The 18,858-nt window shown below is 42.3% G+C and overlaps 3 protein-coding genes across 4 annotated transcripts; all 3 read right to left on the bottom strand.

Annotated features, from left to right (window-relative positions):
- Positions 1–350: 350 nt before the first annotated feature.
- On the bottom strand, positions 351–1,566 carry LOC136450725 (elicitor-responsive protein 1-like). The gene is made up of 5 exons (XM_066451312.1): positions 1,357–1,566; positions 1,180–1,245; positions 945–1,083; positions 675–813; positions 351–573 (listed from the first exon to the last, which is right to left on the bottom strand). The coding sequence occupies exons 1-5, from the start codon at positions 1,421–1,423 to the stop codon at positions 517–519; spliced, it is 468 nt and encodes a 155-aa protein (XP_066307409.1). The 5' UTR covers positions 1,424–1,566; the 3' UTR covers positions 351–516.
- Positions 1,567–6,238: 4,672 nt separating this feature from the next.
- LOC136450724 (triosephosphate isomerase, cytosolic-like) lies at positions 6,239–10,883 on the bottom strand. Its single transcript, XM_066451311.1, has 9 exons — positions 10,543–10,883; positions 10,353–10,428; positions 10,125–10,248; positions 9,443–9,527; positions 8,087–8,219; positions 7,607–7,701; positions 7,369–7,447; positions 6,842–6,924; positions 6,239–6,471 (listed from the first exon to the last, which is right to left on the bottom strand). The coding sequence occupies exons 1-9, from the start codon at positions 10,582–10,584 to the stop codon at positions 6,418–6,420; spliced, it is 771 nt and encodes a 256-aa protein (XP_066307408.1). The 5' UTR covers positions 10,585–10,883; the 3' UTR covers positions 6,239–6,417.
- A 478-nt stretch (positions 10,884–11,361) lies between these two features.
- Positions 11,362–17,940, bottom strand: LOC136450721 (transcription factor MYB3R-2-like). Of its 2 annotated transcripts, none has more exons than XM_066451304.1 (9): positions 17,653–17,940; positions 17,376–17,562; positions 15,764–15,815; positions 15,578–15,635; positions 14,682–14,776; positions 14,477–14,580; positions 13,975–14,103; positions 12,069–13,207; positions 11,362–11,877 (listed from the first exon to the last, which is right to left on the bottom strand). In XM_066451304.1, exons 2-8 carry the CDS (start codon positions 17,537–17,539, stop codon positions 12,112–12,114), a joined length of 1,698 nt encoding a protein of 565 aa, XP_066307401.1. In that variant the 5' UTR covers positions 17,540–17,562; positions 17,653–17,940; the 3' UTR covers positions 11,362–11,877; positions 12,069–12,111. The 2 variants fall into 2 exon arrangements, with proteins under 2 accessions (XP_066307401.1, XP_066307403.1); XM_066451306.1 differs by having other exon boundaries at positions 17,658–17,940.
- Between the last annotated feature and the right edge of the window lie 918 nt (positions 17,941–18,858).

Genomic DNA, 18,858 nt, shown 5'->3' with positions numbered 1-18,858 from the left:
AACTGAAAAGTATGTTGAGGGGAGCCCTTCTGACTTCCACTGACTCGCTGGAGAGCTGCTTTCGCCCAACTTCCGCTCCTGCTCGCCCCTTTGCACCATCGTCACCAACCTGGATCCCCACCAGACGATATATAAGCTGCAGCAGCCGAGCAGGCAGCCAGCAGCAAACTGCAGAAGCAAGGCTAGCAGCAGCAGCAGCAGCGTGCAAAGGGGCTGCCAGGTCGGCGAGGCGACGTGAGCCTGGTGGGGAGCACAGCTGCTAGCCTTACTTGAGTTACTTCACGCATCCTTCACAAGACGATTGACGATATATACTTATTACATAGTATATATGCTCCAAAAAAAGGATCGGTCTATCAACGATTGCTAAATTCATGGTGTCTTAAAAAGTCATATGGATTTGACGGTTTTAACCAGTCTTCAATACAGAATCACAGATGTGCTCGTGGAGATAAACAAAACAATAATTCAACCGAAACACTACCAAGCAACTAGCAACCAAAGAACTTTCGCCTTTCACTGATTGAAGCTACTGTGCCTCCATCCTCCAATCGCTCCTCCATCTTCCTGAACCTGAAATCCGGCGTCGACAGACATCCGATTAAACTCCATGCCTCCAATACGCTGGCAATGCAAGTGGCATCCATGAGCATGACGCGAAACAAATACCGTACCTGAGCGGCGGTGAAGGTGATGCCGACCTTGATCTCGCCGTGGTACGTCTTGTCGGCGAGCACCACGTTGTGCTTGGCCGCGTTGAGGTGGTACGTGCCGCGCTCCGCGCCCAGGCTGACGATGTCCGTCACGTCGATCCTGCAAGCAGTACCACGGAGAACGAGAGAAATCAGTGGTCAGTTCAGTTGTTTATTCGACCGCGGGTGCGGTTGCAGTTGCAGTTGCAGGTCAACTGGTCCTCTCATTCGGGTAGGCAGGCAGGCACTCACGTCGCCTCGCCGAGGAAGTCGTCGCTGGAGAAGTTGTCGTGGTCCATGATCCGGAGGATGAGCTTGTGCTGCGCGTTGGCCGCGGCGGAGTTGATCTGGAACTTGAACACCTCGTTCCAGCACGGGTTCCTCCCTTGGTCTGCGGGAATCAGTTAGGGGGAGATCACGAGATCGGGTTACCCTGATGGGGATACAAGAAGAGCTAGGGGGAAGAAAGACTAGCGCTAGCACTGACCTCGGGCGACGCTGCTCTTGCGCTCCTGGCTCCGGTACTGCACGATCACGTAGGGGTCCAGCTTCCCTGCAGGATCGGAGCAGCGGCGACGCGATGCGGAACTCAACGTCAGGACACCGGATGAAGAGTACTCCACGGATGAACAACCAAGAACGCACGCCAGTGAACGCAACGCACCTAAGAAATCGTTGCCGGAGAGGCCCTTGGCGTCGATGAGGTGCACCTCCAGGACGCCCTTCCCCATGTTCGTCCGTTCCCCTCCTTCCTTCTCCCCCGGCGCGCTGTCCTGTCCTTTCTTCCGGCGTTGGATTGCAGGTGCTCTCTCCTCCTCTCTACTCTACCGACTGTAACTAACAAGGACAAGGCTAAGATGCCTGACCGGGCGCGGGCGCGCGTATTTATCGGCGCCTCGCTCCGGCTGCCTTGGCTGGGCTATGTCCAAGTCAAAGCTCTGAAGCGGTCGCAATACTCGCCATCGAGAGAACACACGCTTTTCATCCTAGTCCGCATCATCCACCCTTCTCATCCCACGCAAGATGCGCCCTCCGTTTGTTCTGCCAACTTGGCCTCTTCTGCAACGAGCAAATTGCCGTGCGTTGTCGTCTTCGTGGAAGCGACGGCCCCAACTACCGGCTGCCCTGCATGCCTCGTTGAACATTGACCCGCCGCGAATACATACAGCGCGCCTGTGGGTCTGTCGTCCCATGTGAATATGTGATTCCAGATTCATACGCACCATTTATCAAAAAAGATTCATACGCACATTTTTTCCAGGAATTTTAGAAAGGCGGCAAAAGCTTTGCGGGATTTTTATTAGGCGGATAAAAAGAAAAAAAAACGCGAAATTTACAGAGATCTAAATGGAGTATGGAAGACCGAGTTGATTAAAGTATCTTAAATTTGATAATATTTATATAGAAAAATATTAATATATAGTACTAATGGATTTTCTTATTAAATATATTTTTATCAGGATACCTATTCTTGTCAAAATAAATAAATAAATAAATAAATTTTCTATAGTTTTAATTAAATTTTAGGTGATTTTATTAACAAAAGAATTAAAATTGTAAGTTTTTCAGGAACGGCGACTCGATTTGTTGTCACAACGCAGGACGACCCGTATGTAGTACGCACGCGCAACCTGTACGGCAGATTAACGAAGACTTGTACTAGTTTGGACTCCTTGGTTTGTGGCCTGTATGATGAAAATTTAGATAGTTTTGATCATTCCTACGCGGGTAATTTGTTTGTTTCCTAGGTCCCTATGAAGACTCCGTTTAACTAAGACTACTCAGTCTCTGGTAATCTATTTAAGATTTGCATTTGCTGGAGTGGCGTCTGCATCTTACCTCATCCTGACTTGATTGATACCAATCATCTCACTCCTATTGGTTTACCAGCAAGATGGTAAAGAAATGCAGATATATATAATATAAGCATCAAATGTACGCCAGTGCCAAATTCAAAATGTTTTATTTCAGATCCAACGGATGAAACTGCCTGCCGTGGTCACTAGCTGCGTGCTGACTTTATCACGGCTTGTTATGTACTAATGTATATTGTATCTGGTATAGTCATTAGAGTAGCGATACAGAGCTAATAAGCAGACAAATGCTTGACAAACATCACTCACCAATCCAATTGAAACTAGCAAGGTGACGCGTGCAAATTGCACGGCTCATATGTGCTTTATTTTTTTATGCAACTCCTAAAGATTATGAGAATCTGGATTCTATATAGTGATTTTAAAATCTAGATTCTACATAAAAAAAAGAAATGTCTTTGGATCTCTGGATTCTAAACACAGATTATAGATGATTGATGGTATTCCACATCCGTTATCTCAAAATAGTATGATGAAGGTGTATACTTGGATTCTCAAAATCTGGTAACTAGATTATAAGTTATAAGAATTTCCGGATATGTTCCACCTATTTGGCGCTCATTCTCATTCTCATAATTTTTGGACATCCAAATAGTTAGTTTGCACTCTTCTCGTCCACCTCATTGATAGGATAGATGGCTATAAGGGGGAGGGGTAAATAGCATATAAAAATTTCTTCTACAAAGCTACAAACACTAATGCAAAGTGATTAGTACAATATGAGGACCTAGTAGCTTCTACTTTGCTCTAGCTCTAATTCAGCCAATGCAACCCTCCTACATAAGTCTAGTACCTTGGTTTTCTAGGCTATGTCACACAAACAAACAAACAAGCTACTAACTAGCAAAACTAGCTACAGCTAGCCAGAGCTACTAACAAAAAACTACAACTAGTTACAACTAACTCTACTACTACACTAGGCTAGTCAAGCAACTACCACACCACAAGAAAATGAACATGATTGCAAGAGTGAGTAGATTGCAAACCAAATGGGGGGCAAGTGATGACACAAGATATATCCCTGAGATTCGGTTGCTTGCCGACAACCTACGTCCTCGTCGTGGCGAGTCCTCAAGTGATGTTTTACGAGCTAACTAGCATGACAAGCTAGACCCACTAAAGGTGTCGCAAGAAGCCAAGAACCACTCAAATGGTGCACTCTAACTAACCACGATTGCACTAGAGTTGCTCTTCACGATCTCCCGCGGGGATGAGCACAAAATCCCCTTATAATCACTTGATTGGAGTCGGCAACAATCACCAAAGCCGCTCAACGATCCTCCGCTGTCTCCAAGCCATCTAGGTGGCGATAACCACCAAGAGTAACAAGAATCTCACCGCTCAACTTAATCACTGGTGGCACTAGATGCAAGAACTCAATGCAAATGCACTAGAATCACTCTCAATCTTAATTTGGATCAAACAATAGGCAAAGAGACGAGTGAGAGATGTTTGCTTAGGCTCACAAGGTTGTTCAACAGGTTAGAGTGCCAAGAGAGTTGCCCCAAGGCCAGCCAACCACTATTTATAACACCCCCTCGAGCAAAGAGTTCGTTGGGCGGCTCACTGCACAAAAGTCGGGGAGTCGGACCAACGCCCACGAGTTCAACACCCTCTACGCAAGCCACGTGTCACTAGACGTTTGAATGATATAGTACTATTCAAATTTTTATCAAATATATTTTTTATCAATATACCTATTCTTATAATAATAATATTTTTTTCTATAGTTTTAATTATGTTTAGATAATTTTATATTAAGAAAATAATTAAAATTGTAAGTTTTTCAGGAACAGCGACTCGATTTGTTGTCACGACGCAAGACGTGTAGTACGCACGCGCAGCCTGTACGGCGGATTAACGAAGACTTGTACTCTAGTTTGGTTGGACTGTTTGGTTTGTGGCCTATATACGATGAAAACCTAGAGACGTTTGATCCTTCCTACGCGGGTCTTGACCATTCTTACGCGGGTAATTTGTTTGTTTTCTAGTCCCTATGGATATTCCGTTTAAAGACTACTCGGTCACTAGTCTTTGGTCATCTCTACTTAGATTTGCTGGAGTGGCGTCAGCATCTTACCTCAGCCACGGGACTCACCTCAGCCTGATTTGATTGATACCGGTCATCTCACCCCTATTCGTTTATACTAAAATTTAGCTTATGTTAAAATGTTGTTAGAAAAAAAAACTCCATAGTTAAAAAGTAGTGCTGAATATGCTCAAGTGAAAATAAGATGATAAAGAAATACAGATATATATATATATATATAACTATATAAGCATCAAATGTACGGCAGTGCCAATTTCAAAAAGGTTTATTTCAGATCCAACCGATGATCCGCCTGCCGTGGTCACTAGCTGCGTGTGCTGACTATATTCATGCCTGGTTTCATGTTTCTGTCAATTCACGGTTTGTTATTTATATTATTAATTGTATATTGTATCAGGTATCGTCACTAGAGTAGCTATGCAGAGCTAATAAGCAGACAAATGCTTGACAAATATCCCTCACCAATCCAATTGAAGTTTGAAACTAGCAAGGTAATGCAACTATGAAACGGGCAATGAAACCCCTACTAGGACTGACCTAAGAATACCACTAGTTTTTTTTTAGCTTCATTTTTTTTTAGCCTAGACTCCTAGTGTACAAGTTGTATTACTTGTACTCTACACAACATACTCACACCACCACACACACGTACACACCTAGAAGCTATAACCTATACACCTCAAATATCCTTCTAGAGATCACCGAAGCCACATGAGCCTCGTAGACGACGAGCACGTCGTAGTCCCATTGTAACGTCACGCAAATGTCCAGGACCTGCACAGGAAATTAATTGCTTGCACGAAGCAAGCGGTGCAGAACCGGGTTCGAACCCCGGCCGGCCAGCTCCCACCACTAGAGCTTTGCCACTGCGCTACACGCGCCTGCTTTTTAGCTTCATTCATTCATCAGGGAGATTGAGAATTACACTCTTCAGCCAACAGGTTAACAATACAGGCTGGGGGCAACTTGCCACTCTCCCAGCCTAGTGTCACCTGTGACTTCTTTGCTAGTACATGGGCTATACGATTACAAGTGCGACTAGCATACATAAAAAAAAAATCAAGAAAAACTGAACTAAGTTCACCAATCTCTCTAAGAATTGGCGCCAGGCAAGATCTCTGATAATCCCCTCTCGCCCAAAGTCTAACTAGCTCCTGGTTGTTTGTCTCCAGTTGAAGCTTCATCACCGCCTTCCTAGAATACCACTAGGATAGGATTAACACAAATGACCAATCTGGTAGTGCTGTGTCTATAGTCAAACTTCCTAGATTTAGCTAAACTTATAAAAAAACAACATTTTTGTCACCAAATTAGTTTTGTTAAACTTACCATGATTACATGGTATGCATACTTTTACAAGGTATATTTCTTTGGTGCTGGAAATGTTGTTCCGCTTTTTTCTTATAAATTTGAACAAACTTAGGACGAACCATAATTTTGTACAAAGTTAGGAAAAACATAAAACATGTCATGGAAAGAGTGCATCATCACCTCATCCCCACAAGTTAATAAATAATAATTAATACTAGTATAAAAAATAAAATTATTCCACCAAATTTGAGAAATTGATTCATGATGTATTACCTTATCCTCAAATTAAACTCTATAAATTCAAGTAACCATGAGAAAACAGATCTACAATAGCACGGTTCGATTATGACGTTCCAAGGGTACATAAGGGTGATTCAGGTAACTGATTACTCTGCGCACATACCAAAACAAGATGGTAAAATGGCAATAACTTAAAAAGTTCAGCAGCATTCTGTACTACAAGCATCCGGGTGCATTCAAAGTCAAAACACTAGGCAGACGAAGATTTGACAGTGGCAGACTTGATGATGTCCACGAACTCAGGCTGTAAAAAAATGAAAAATAGACGTCAGAATGGTGAAGTTTAAATATGAGGCATGATGCCTTCAGTTGACTTTATGAACAAATATTTCACACATTACCAGCTACTCCACAAGAATAGCTCTGCTCATGCATTGTTTTGTTTAAGTTGACTACTTGGATTTCATTGTATAGATCATCTTTATGGTCCAAAAATGTACTAAGAGCTACCACTGATTACAACAGTGGCACCAAATTTTGGTGCCTGTGGTACTATTTTCCAGTATTTAAGTACCAAAATTGAAGTTATAAATGTTGGTACCTCCTGGTAGTTTCTAATGGACTGGAAAAGGGCTCAACTATGTATTTTCATGAGGATGACACAAGGATCATACCTTCAATGAGGCTCCACCAACAAGGAACCCATCAACATCTGGTTGAGCTGCAAGTTCTTTGCAGTTAGCTCCATTTACAGACCCTGGAGAGATAACACAAGAGATTGTAATACAAAGTGGCAAGCCCAGTTTAGATGCGAAATTTTTGGCGAAATACAACTGTAGCGCTTTTCGTTGTTATTTGGCAATTAATGTCCAATCATAGTCTAATTAGGCTTAAAAGATTCGTCTCGTGGATTTCGTCTAAACTGTGTAATTAGTTTTATTTTTTATTTATATTTAATGCTTCATGCATGCGTCCAAAGATTCGATGTGACGGGGAATCTTGAAAAATTTGGCAAAATGAAGTGGAACTAAACAGGGCCCAATGATAAGCTAGCTGTGAACTGTGTATGCAAGAATTTGACATTCTAAAAAAAAGGTTATGCTTAGTTTCCCAGTTCCACAACCAAGTCCTAAGAGGACTTTCAACATATTGTAAAGCAACTGGGATGCAACACAATTAAAAATATTGGCAGTAGTACTACCTCCATAAATTATCCTGGTCGATTCAGCAACTGCTGGGCTAACATTGGAGTGGAGCCACTTTCTCAGACCATCATGAACCTACAATACCATGCACATCTCAAATGTTTCACAAAGCAGAATTAAGAACATTGATATCAATATGTCAATCAAGAATACTGTGAGACACAATGGGAGGCACTATATACCATGTGAATAAAAAAAATCATGCAGTTATTGCTCCTATTTAAGAAGTTATACCTCCTGAGCCTGAGCAGGGGTTGCAACCTTGCCGGTCCCAATAGCCCAAACTGGTTCATATGCCAACACAACATTTGTCCAATCTGATATTTTTTCTGGAAAACAAAAGGAGAGGCAGTAAACAGTGAATTGGAGAAATTCATAGGTCCTTCATTTTTGCATGAAGGCATAAAATTCAAAGCAGCAGCCAGAATGAACAGATTGAAGCTAAAAAGGATTGAAATGTTGAAAATTTGTGTTTACTTAGGTATAAAAAATAAAGAAGTATTTTAATATCTGTGTCATATATCGCAGTTCCTTTTCAAAATGACAATAGCTCTAGATTTATTTATGTGTCAAAAAAAAACTGCCACCATGATTTTTACCATTTAATGTTAAAAAAATGAAGCATTTTCATCCTGAAACCTATATGTATATTGAATGAGCAAATTCCTGTTCCATATAATCTGCTTAAATAATATAACAGCAAGTAAAAGTTACCAGCAATAGCCTTTGTTTGTGCAGCAACAACATCCATTGTTGTTCCTGCCTCTCTCTGCTCAAGGGTCTCACCAATGCAAGCAATTACCTTGAGACCTTGGGTGAGCGCATATGCAACTTTATCAGCAACAAACTGTCATGAATAGAAATAAATAAGTAATTCACTTCTCTATATTTCAGATGCCTGAATTTTAAAATGATTTCAAGCAACACTGTTGTACAACCAACTAGTACAAGTAAATTGTTACTTTTGTGATTTGTTATTTGTCTTTGCATCATAACATATCAAATTTTTGTCCTTGTCTTTCTACCAACACTTGTAGTTTTGTCTAAAGGTTTTTTTATTCTTGGAACTGACAATTGCAGATTATGCCTACATAAATTGCAATGAACTAAAGCTGCAATTTTAGTATAAAATACATGCAATAAGCGTCACCTGAAAGGAAGCTAAAATTCAGGCACCTGAAGTTTAGAAAGCCCCCCCAGCTAGTATGCTAGTTTAGGGACAATCTACATAGGGTTAGTGCAGAATCTGAATATACTCAAACATTATTTCACAGCACTGCACAAATGTGAAAAGATCAAAATCTGGTCATATAGCCTACTCAGGTCAAAGTATAATAAATCCAATCTTAAACCATCTTAGCCTAACAACAGCCATTGTGTCACCAAGGGAACATCTGGTTCCAGTGAGCAGTGGCCACAAGTTTTTGAACCTAAATGCTGATATGATAGTAAATTGATCTCAACTGTTAAGTAGAGAATCAAATGTGGCATGAAAAGCTCAAATCATTTCAAATAATTCCATTAATTTTCACGACAGAAGGGCGGGCCTGGTGCAAGCGGTAGAGTCTTACCGCCTGTGACCAGCGGCGGACCCAGGAAATATTTCAGGGGGGCTGAACAACACTGCTGTTCGATCTTAAGTCTCAGCCCCCCCCTACACTATAGAATGGAGGCTCCACAGGGGTTCCACTGCTCCGATCTGGGTAGGGGGGCTTGAGCCCCCCACCGCTGTGTCCGCCCCTGCCTGTGACCGGAAGGTCCCAGGTTGGAGTCGCGGTCTCCTCGCATTGCACAGGCGAAGGTAAGGCTTGCCACTGACAACCTTCCCCAGACCCCGCACAGAGCGGGAGCTCTCTGCACTGGGTACGCCCATTAATTTTCACGAAAGCTTCTTCTAAGCATATAGCAGAATAACACATGAATGTATAAAATTGATAAACCAGACAACAGATTCTTCCAAGCATCAAGCAAAATAACACAGGAATGTGAGTTGTCAATAGAGGAGATAAATCAGACCAGGTCATCAACTAAAATAAATCAACAGCAACTTAGACTTAAAAAGGTACTCACATCACTGGATTCACCCAACAGAGCTCTGCGCTCAGAATGCCCCAAAATGACCCAGGGCACCTGCAGGTTCACCAGCATCTCAGCACTGAAACAAGAAAACTGACACATATTAGCCAATTTGAAGAAATTACTCCAGTTACTATTCAAAAAAATTTTTTGATAGGCAATTACTATTCAATTGGTGAGTTGGATCAATGAAATGGATCACTCTGGACATTACAGGATCCGATCCATGACCAAATACAGAGATTCAGTGCAATTACTCGACTCAAATAGGAAAGCATTGAAGATCTTGACAATAATCCAGACGTTTCATAAAGCATGCCAATCTTGCCCAGTGAACAAATCTACAACCTTTATGACATACACCCTATTTGCTTAATCGTTTATGTGGCTTATAAGTCGGCCGATGCTATTTTGTTGGGAGAGAAAAACACTGTATCGTGGCTGATAAGCCTGGCCGATACGATCGAGCGAACAGGTGATAATCAAGCCACATTTCCACGAACAAAAATCCAGAGGAGCTAAAGGGGCATGAAATTCGTACCACTATACTCCTCCGAGAGACCGAGACTAAATTAGATGCTCTTCAACCAATCTGACCGACCGGGCAAGCACTCAATCTACTGCTTCTACCACAACGCTGAACCATGACAGATCAAAACAAGAGGGAGAAGAAAACCTGATCTCGCCGGTGAAGGCGCCGCCCTTGCGCACCCAGCAGTTCTGCGCTGCGACGGCGAAGTCCAGCCGCAGCAACGCCTTGACCTGCTGCAGAAAAACGAACGGCGGGCTCACCACCACCTCTGCGCACCACCCCCGAGTTCAAACCAACCAGGAGATCAGCACATAGATCGATCCAGTCAAAAACCAAACCACAGCCGAAACGGCCCCGCAATTGCAGACTCACCGACGACGTCCTCAGAGGGCACCTCGGCTTCGTTGAGCACGGTAACGATCCTCTTCACGTCCTCGCCGGTGCCGTTCTGCCCACGGGGGGAGCGGATGCCATCAGAGATCAAACCAAAACTCCGGCGCTACGTCGAATTCAAATCGAGAGAACGATGGTGCCTGGGCCCTGGGGCCTGGGGGGAACTTACGCATTTCCAGTTGCCGCCCACGAAGAACTTCCTGGAAGCCATTGGTCGTCCTGCGCGTGCGCGAGAGGCGTGGCAGCCGCGATGGAGACACTGGAGTTTGGTTGGTGCGTTCTTGAGTGACGAGGCGGATCGAATCGAGATGGACGGTTATATCGAGGGAGCCGAACAGGTGGCGGCGGCTGGGCTTCTTGCGGCGGAAGAAAGAAACTTTGGATATGCTGCGGGCGCAGGGCAGGGCGGAAGCAGCGGAGCCAACAGGTTTGGAGCACACGCCGCCGGGTTTCGGCTCGAACCGCGGGCCCAGTGACCAAGCAGCAGCAGGCACCTCCGAGGTCCGAGCCTCGGGCCCAGTAACCAAGCAGCAGCAGGCAAGCGGCGGCACCTCCGACTCCGAGCCGCGGCCCCAGTGACCAAGCGGCACCCCTTGTTTTCCCCTTTTTCCTATGAAAATAAACGGATTTTATAAAAATAAAATTACTTAAAGATTCATATGAAATTACTATTGTTCCAGAGCAGCCAATTCATGTGAAATTACTGTGTTCCAAAGCAGCTTTTGAATGCAGGATTGGTTTAGCGCATTCAAACAAAGGCCATGTTTAGTTCGGCTCAAAACGTTCGTCTGGCAAATTAGTTTTTGATTTCGTCAACATTTAGTACTCCATGCATGTACCGCAAGTTTGATGTGATGGAAAATCTTCTTTTTGCATAATGCCAAATTCAGGAATTTGGGGAACTAAACATGCCCAAAATCAGAGAACTATAGCGAACAGTTGGCAGCAGAGAACTAATGACATGCCTCTTTCAACAATAAGCACAAAAGATTCAGCCAACCATGAAACCAAACCTGTCATAACTAGTTTCTTGACAAACCCTTGCAAGAATTTAGCCCACAAATCAGGCTTTATTGTTACAAAATGAGCAGACCCTTGCTGTTTCGCAACATGTGGGGCGCACAGAATAAAAGAAACTGAGAAAACAATTTGACATTCCACTGTGAAGCTCTTATTCAGCTATATATGTTTCTAAAGCTATGTTTTCTTCTTTGTACACAGCTGTGGGCTTCTACAATCTGAACTCCTAGCTGTAAGTTCACAAAATGCAGCAAACAATGTAATCTTCTATGGAATGTGCTTTCAATTTAGACAGTATTTTGTACACCCTGATTACATGAGATGACAGAGTAACTGTTGGCCTGTGCTCCGTACGTCATTTCCATTGCGGGAGGCTCTTATCTCCACTGAAGGTGTTTGATTTCGATTTTGGCTTGCATGAAGCTGGTTAGTTCGGAGGGGATTCCATAAGTCCTGTCTGGCTTCGTAAGATTGAGATCAGTTCCTGAAAGGTGAGGAAGAATAATTTATATTATGGAAAAAAGGTACACATAAGCAGAACTAATTGCTCAGTGAGTTTGATTGGGAAACTTAAATTCTCCATGCTGGTACAAAACACATCAAGCCATATACTGTTCTACACAAATATGCACCTAAAGTGAGAATGCACAGTTGATGATGTTCAAGATACCATACCTGCACATTATGGAATTAGATTCATTCAAATCAGCTGTATGTGCTACGTCCTGTTAGAATTTGCGCCTTGGGAATTATGGCAAGGAGAGTTCATCATCTCAGAACCAGAAGTATCCAGTCCATCTGCTGAAAAATCTAGCTGTTTCTCAACTGATTTGATGGTAGCCATTCTTTTTGAACTTTTCTGATAGGGTGGTGAAGAATCAAAGCTCCTTACAGAAGTCAATAACCCATCAACAGAACCCAGCGACAAAAAGGATGCAGCAGTTTTAAACGACCGTGGAGAAGTAGTGTCCTTCCCATTAGTTCCATTAGGAGTGTAAAAGCTATCATTGCTTACTCCACCCGTCTTGATCTCATTACCTGAAGCAGGTGTTGCTTTATCATGTTTTCTTTTCCTTAGTATTGAAGGAGTACCTGGAAAGCTGTCAGCAGCAATCCTCAAAATTGAATCAACAGTTAGCTGACTTGATACTTTTCCAATCGTTGGAGAGGGAGAAGTATAACCATTGGGTGACATGAAATGTTGTGTTGTTTGATGTGAACCATTACGTTCAGAACGGAGCGGGGTATGGATTGGGGCCACATCTTCCATGTTTGGAATCTGATAACAAAGAGGACCAAGGGTAGAATGCAACTTGTTCTTTGAAGATAATTCTGCCCCTCTTTTGGCTGGTGCAGATTCTAATTCAACCCCAACAGGATCAGGTGTTGAGCTAACCTCAACACCCTTCTCATGAACAGAGTCAATTTCTAGGCCCTTATCACGGACAGAGTCACTTTCCAGACCTTGTACCGCCAAAGTAATAGCAGAACCATCAACTAGTGATGACATTTCATATGAAGTTAGAGGCTGCGTAGTTGGTATAGAAAGGGAAAGGAAGCCTGAGGATTCCAAATTGTATGCCTGTGAAGGTGAGCTCAAAATGGAACGATAAGCTCTTCCAGGGACATCTTTTGAACCAATGCTTGGCATTTGGTTCAGATCAAGATGGCTACCAGTACCCACGGGCTTCATTTTATCCTTGAAATCATCATGAACAAACAGCTTCGGAGCTGAAAGAACACTGCTGTTACTATAAGTCTCTAACTTCTTTCTCAAAGAACTGTTCCAATGATTCTTTATGGAATTATCGGTCCTGGAAACAAAATATATTATGAGCATGGTACCAGAATCCAGAGATGGACTCTAATAAAGTGCAAAGGGAAAAGTGACGATCAGTATAAGTACACCTTCTCCAAAATAGCAATGCAATTTCATACTTACAAGGGACCTTCAGGGAGATTTTTCAGTGTGGTAACCAAAACTACGAAAATTGAATAATGGATATCGCAGTGATGGATTCACAACAAGGAAGCGAAGCCTATATAACTACAAGCGAATATAATGGCATTCACACGACGCGACTCCCTGGAGCATCCTGAGTTAGTCTTTGGAGAATTCTATTTGTTATTGAAATCTAGCATCGATGGTATTTATATTATGATGATTTTGTAACTGCATTTCCTTATGATCTCATTTCCTTATGATCTGAACAAACAGGGAACTAACATCCAATCCTTGTGAAGCACAACTAGAAAGCATGCCATAGAACATTGGGCATAGATAAGAGAGACATCCCTTACAGCATACACAGTGGAACTCCACTAGAATGATCTCGTGGTTTTACAACTTCATACAACTAAAGTACAGTTCATGCTCCATAATAATGTATCACCATTGTCTTATTTTTGCATTAAAAAACTGATGACTCATGATTATGTTCCCGCATTTTAACGAGTCATCAGATAATCCCAGAAAAAAATCAAGAACGACGTCCAAAAGTAATCCACCTTTTTCACGAGGTTTACTGACATAGGTGATTTTGTATAAACTGAACCAATGAAGTAAGCAGTGTATAAGTACCTTCCAGGAAGAGCTTTTGCTATTTCTGCCCATTTATTCCCAAACACTTTATGAGCATTAATAAGTGCCCTTTCCTCCTCAGGAGTCCAAGCATCTTTCCTTATTTCTGGATTCAGATGATTATGCCACCTGCAATTTTTTGAGTTTAGAACGGGGTCCATAGGTACACATTATGTATAGTATTGCATCAATCTTAGGTACAATACAATGTATGAAACAGCCAATAAAACTTTTAGACAAAGTGGGACCAGAACAGCCTGGCATAAATTTGTAATCCAAAGATCACAGTTAAAGGGAGGATGCTGACATTCCAGAGAGCTAAAAGAGAAAGGGAGAGCAGTTTTAACAGAAAGAAAGGAAGACCACAAAAACCATTGCTAAAGGGAGAGCAGTTTTCACACAGGAGCACAAGCTTCAACCATCATAAATATATGGAATATCAATTGCGCACATGTTTTGATAAGTATGATACACACAACTTCACAAATGATCAGATATTCACCTCTCTCGGCATTGCTTGCCTATGCGGCCAGGCAATGATTTTGCGATGATAGACCATTTTGTTGGTCCATACTTGCCCACAAGGTCAATGATTTTTTCATCTTCCTGGAGAAAATAATGTAGATATAACATCTTCCTCCAAAAAGTTTAATATAGATGCACAACTAATTTTCAGCGGAAGTGAAGTAAACACTGCAGTCGCAAACCTCTTGAGTCCAAGGGCCTTTGATAAGCTCCGGATTAAGAACCTTCTGCCAACGATGCAAACATTGAACCTCAGTCCTGTCCTGAAAGAATTCAGCTGCATGAATAGATACAGATCCTTTTGTTAGTTCACCATGCACCTAAAATTGAAGGAAAAACTTCTCAAAATAATTTGAAAATTCTTTATATATAGGAAAATAAGAATTTCACATACCCCTACTGCAGCTACCCCACATGCAAAATAGAGCTAATTGACATAGTTCAATATTAAACAGCTAGATCTACTATCAGAGCACCAATAACTAACTGCTCTTAAATTTCACTACCCCTTTTTTCCTCAGTTCGACCTTAAAGAAACACAGAAAGCAGGCAATTAGGCCCATGTTAACAGAACCAACAATGCTAAATACAGCTCCTTAGTGCAGTAACTGTGGAGCGTCGACAGTGACAGGAGAGAAGTTTTTGTAGTATATATACAGGACCATATTCATGTCACAAATTCTCAGGCCTTGTGGTAACTGCTCACATTCAAAGTTAATTTCATGTAAACCTAGCATTTCCTGATTCATGTTCATTTCTAGATTCTAGGTTTACAATATAAATACATGTAAACAGCTGACAAGTAGAAAGATACAATAGCATATCCTGCAGTGTTCAATGCAACACTTTGTTAATAAAAAAATAGACAGTCAAGTAGAGAAAACAAGGGGAAACCATGCTTGACTTCAAAGATACAGTGATACACAGTAACACCCCCCAGTGAAAAATAATAATAATGCCATATCAGACAGATAGTTGGCTCGCTATTTAATGCAATGCAAAAGACAAGTAAAAAGGAAACCTTATTTCTACAAGGGCAACTGAGTACATAAATTATACAATGGAAAGAGGAGGCAACCTATTTTTTTCCAATTTCTACCCTTGAAAGCTTCAACTGCCTTCCGCAGTGTTTCATCCTGTTGGCATATTTTGAAGCCAATTAGTAACATTTCATAGATATGCTAAAAGGGGAAAAAACACACTTCTAGCACATGTGCATATCATCAACTCTTGGTCTTTAGAACAAAGAATGTGAGATACTGACCTCTTCCGGCGTCCAGCCACCCTTAGCTCTTCTTATCGGTCCACTTGTTCGCCTATCATAATAATGAAAAAACTCATTAGCAAAAAAATAAAGAAAGAAAGAAAGAAGAAAAGGAGTATATCTATTAACTGGGTGGGGTGTGAGCGTAAAACATAACATAATAGGTGCCAGAAGTTACTGATACAGCACAGATATACATAGCCCAAATAGGAGGGTAGTTTTCAAATAGGCCTTTATATCAGGTACAATTAGAAACACTCACTATTCTTATTAGATCAAGGCATCAAGCCTGCAGATCATCCCTCTAGCTTACATCTTCATAGATAGGCATTTAATTTGCACAGAAGATGCACTTATAAATACAAAAAAAAAAATCACACCTACATTGCAACCTTAACAACAACAACATAGCCTTTCAGTCCCAAGCAAGTTGGGGTACATTGCAACCTTAAGATGCCTTAATTGAGGATCCACTTTCCAGACACCAAAGTGAGCAAATCCCAACATAATAAGTGCATGCTGCAATTACTGAAAGGTACTTGCAAACATCTCATTCAGGTGAAGATTGGGAACAAGGCACTGCCAAACAATCATAACAATACAAGTAATCCCTCACAATTTTATAAAGTACTAACACACAACTATTAATTTTACACCAACGAAATGACTCTTGTGTAATGTGTACTCAATCACATGTCACTTCCTGCCACAGTTGGTGACCAGAAAAATGTTGACATTTTGTGGCACCATTCATCATTAAGGGTATGTTTTTGTGGGGTAGTCCCCGCCATGCCTAATTCTTTAGGATGGGCTAGAGCAACAACTGCCTAATGAAACTAGGACCAAGGTTCTACATAGCAGATAATGGGCCATAGTGGACTAGCTTCAGTAACAGCACAAGAAGCTGTATTCCTACACTGAAATAGTATTCATAATCTGAGTTACATGTGTGTATTTATAGCCTTCCTATAGAATTCAGATGTAATAAGCAATTAAGCAAAGCATAGAATTAAAGAAGAATAATTCTATATTTAGAGAAATATTTGCAACACTGCACTAATCACAAACTCAGCTGGCAGAAATGCTATATCATCCACAACCATCACTACAGATGACTCCATCTTTACACGCTATGCTGCTCGTACCTCGCTAACACTCCACCACCAGTCCACCATCACTACCAATTTAAAATGCACTCTATGGAACCATATGAACTCAGCAACCATAGCAACTAAATTCAGAAGGCAAGCAAACTGCAACAGCTAAAACCTCATGAACCCGATTGATCCAACAAAGACACGAATCCTACTATTAAAAACCACCACAAAGCACCTGTTCCAAGCTCCAGTAAGACAGCATTCCTAGCAGCGAAAATTTCTCGAAGGTACCAGGGAAACTCTAATCACATCACAAACCAGGCAAATTACCAACGAGAGAACCACACAACCACCGTGCAATGCATAAAAGGTTCATTCTTCTCACCCAGAACACCCAACACTCTAGGGCACAACACGAGTAAGGATCCAAACAAGGTAAAACAAACGGTACTATTCAACGGTTAAGGGCCCAGATCCCTCCCCGGATAGGGAGTAGCTACGGGCAAAGGCCTCACCTCAGAACGGAGATGGAATTCCCAGAGCTTGACACCGGCGGCGACGTCCCCGCCCGCCCTCCGCCGCCACAGCTGCTGCCATCCGACACGGACGAGCTCGAAGCCGCCAGGGGCTGCCGATTCTCCACGCACCCCTCCTGCACCACCTCCGCCATCGCCCCCATCACCTCCTCATCACCGCCCCGGCCTAAAACCGTAAAATCACAAAAAACAAACGAACTTCAGATCAAATCCCCCACGGCAATCACTCCCCAAAACATATCGAACGAAACGCCACCTTACGAATCTAGCGGATCCCAGATCGAACAGCCGGGGTATAGAATTGGGGCTCCGGGCGGCGAATTGATAGGCGGCGGGGGAGGCGGGACCGCGGGAGATGGCGCGAAAGGAGGGAGGCTAGTCCCGAAACCCTAGGAAGGTATAAAAGAGTAAGCTTTCGCTGCCCCTCTCTACGGCTTCGGTTGGGTGTCGGGGGAGTAGAAGGGGGAGACGCGAGAGGATGCTTTCAAAAAACCTCGCCCGTTGAAGGTCAGGGGAAGAGCCGAAGAGCAGGAGGAACAGAAGAATAAATTATGGCCGCCGCCTTGTTTTACTAATCGGACCCTGAAGTATAACGTTATTCCTACTCCTATACTTCGGCAAAAGAAACGGGCAAATAGGCATGTCTAGGACCGTTTTCCGTAAAAAAAACATAGCACCTCATTGGCACTAGGGCTAATCGTTAGCTAGTTAAAATTAGCCTAAATTAACTCTAGTACATCTAATAATAGTCAAGATTTAAGTGGTAGACGATGTTTCCATCAACATCGAAACGCTTGTGATGACTACATTCATCTCGAGAATTTGCCGATCTAGTAAAGGTAGGGTTTGTGTACGGACATTCATAGGGTGAGGGTGCGTACGTTATGAGCATTTACGTTGTACTATATAATTTAAAAAAGAATTAATAAATAAATTAATAATTTTTTAAACAAGTCTTTAATTAGTTATTAGCCATCTAGCTATCCATATCAAACATGCCCTTAAAACGTCATAACTGTGGTTACGAAAAACATCAGAGTCGCTTTCATCTTTGTTAAAGAGAATCTAAACGTGCGAACATCATATAACTGCATGTCCAAAGTTTTGTAATATGCCACATTATCAAAGAGGCGAAGGATGTCCTTAAGCGTTTCTAGGAATTCAGAGTTTCCAAATGCCACAGGAGCGCAAACGAGGCTGCTCATGTGTTGTGTCAGTTTGGTAGAAGAGAGCTTTTTGATGTTTTTATTGCTAATGGCATCCCGACCTGCATGTCGGCGGCTTTAGCTCCCGTTTGTAATCACGATGTTTTAATATAATTAAGCTATCCCCTTTCAAAAAAAGGTTGAGACATGCACTGTCATTTTTGTGATTTTCTAAAGTTAAGGGGTGTAATACAGAAATAGGGGCAATGCGACTTGGAGACGGAGGGAAACGTACGACGGACGCCACGGCCTTATGA

The sequence above is a fragment of the Miscanthus floridulus genome, chromosome 5 (assembly GCF_019320115.1).
Source record: "Miscanthus floridulus cultivar M001 chromosome 5, ASM1932011v1, whole genome shotgun sequence".
Taxonomy (NCBI): domain Eukaryota; kingdom Viridiplantae; phylum Streptophyta; class Magnoliopsida; order Poales; family Poaceae; genus Miscanthus; species Miscanthus floridulus.
The sequence above is the reverse complement of the archived record's forward strand: the minus strand, read 5'-3'. Positions and strand labels throughout refer to the sequence as shown.

What these genes read in the sequence shown, in the direction of transcription:
- LOC136450721 (XM_066451304.1), bottom strand. Translation starts at nt 17,539, where the DNA reads ATGGGGGCGATGGCGGAGGTGGTGCAGGAGGGGTGCGTGGAGAATCGG. An exon ending in AATTCCATCTCCGTTCTGAG is followed by an intron (nt 15,816 to 17,375) that starts GTGAGGCCTTTG and finishes TTATTATGATAG; the next exon opens with GCGAACAAGTGGACCGATAA. An exon ending in TAGAAATTGGAAAAAAATAG is followed by an intron (nt 14,777 to 15,577) that starts GTTGCCTCCTCT and finishes CTATTCATGCAG; the next exon opens with CTGAATTCTTTCAGGACAGG.
- LOC136450724 (XM_066451311.1), bottom strand. Translation starts at nt 10,584, where the DNA reads ATGGCTTCCAGGAAGTTCTTCGTGGGCGGCAACTGGAAATGC. An exon ending in GCCTTCACCGGCGAGATCAG is followed by an intron (nt 9,528 to 10,124) that starts GTTTTCTTCTCC and finishes TTCTTGTTTCAG; the next exon opens with TGCTGAGATGCTGGTGAACC. An exon ending in TTGGTGGAGCCTCATTGAAG is followed by an intron (nt 6,472 to 6,841) that starts GTATGATCCTTG and finishes ATTTTTTTACAG; the next exon opens with CCTGAGTTCGTGGACATCAT.
- LOC136450725 (XM_066451312.1), bottom strand. Translation starts at nt 1,423, where the DNA reads ATGGGGAAGGGCGTCCTGGAGGTGCACCTCATCGACGCCAAGGGCCTC. An exon ending in CTCCGGCAACGATTTCTTAG is followed by an intron (nt 1,246 to 1,356) that starts GTGCGTTGCGTT and finishes CCGATCCTGCAG; the next exon opens with GGAAGCTGGACCCCTACGTG. An exon ending in TCACCTTCACCGCCGCTCAG is followed by an intron (nt 574 to 674) that starts GTACGGTATTTG and finishes GCCGGATTTCAG; the next exon opens with GTTCAGGAAGATGGAGGAGC.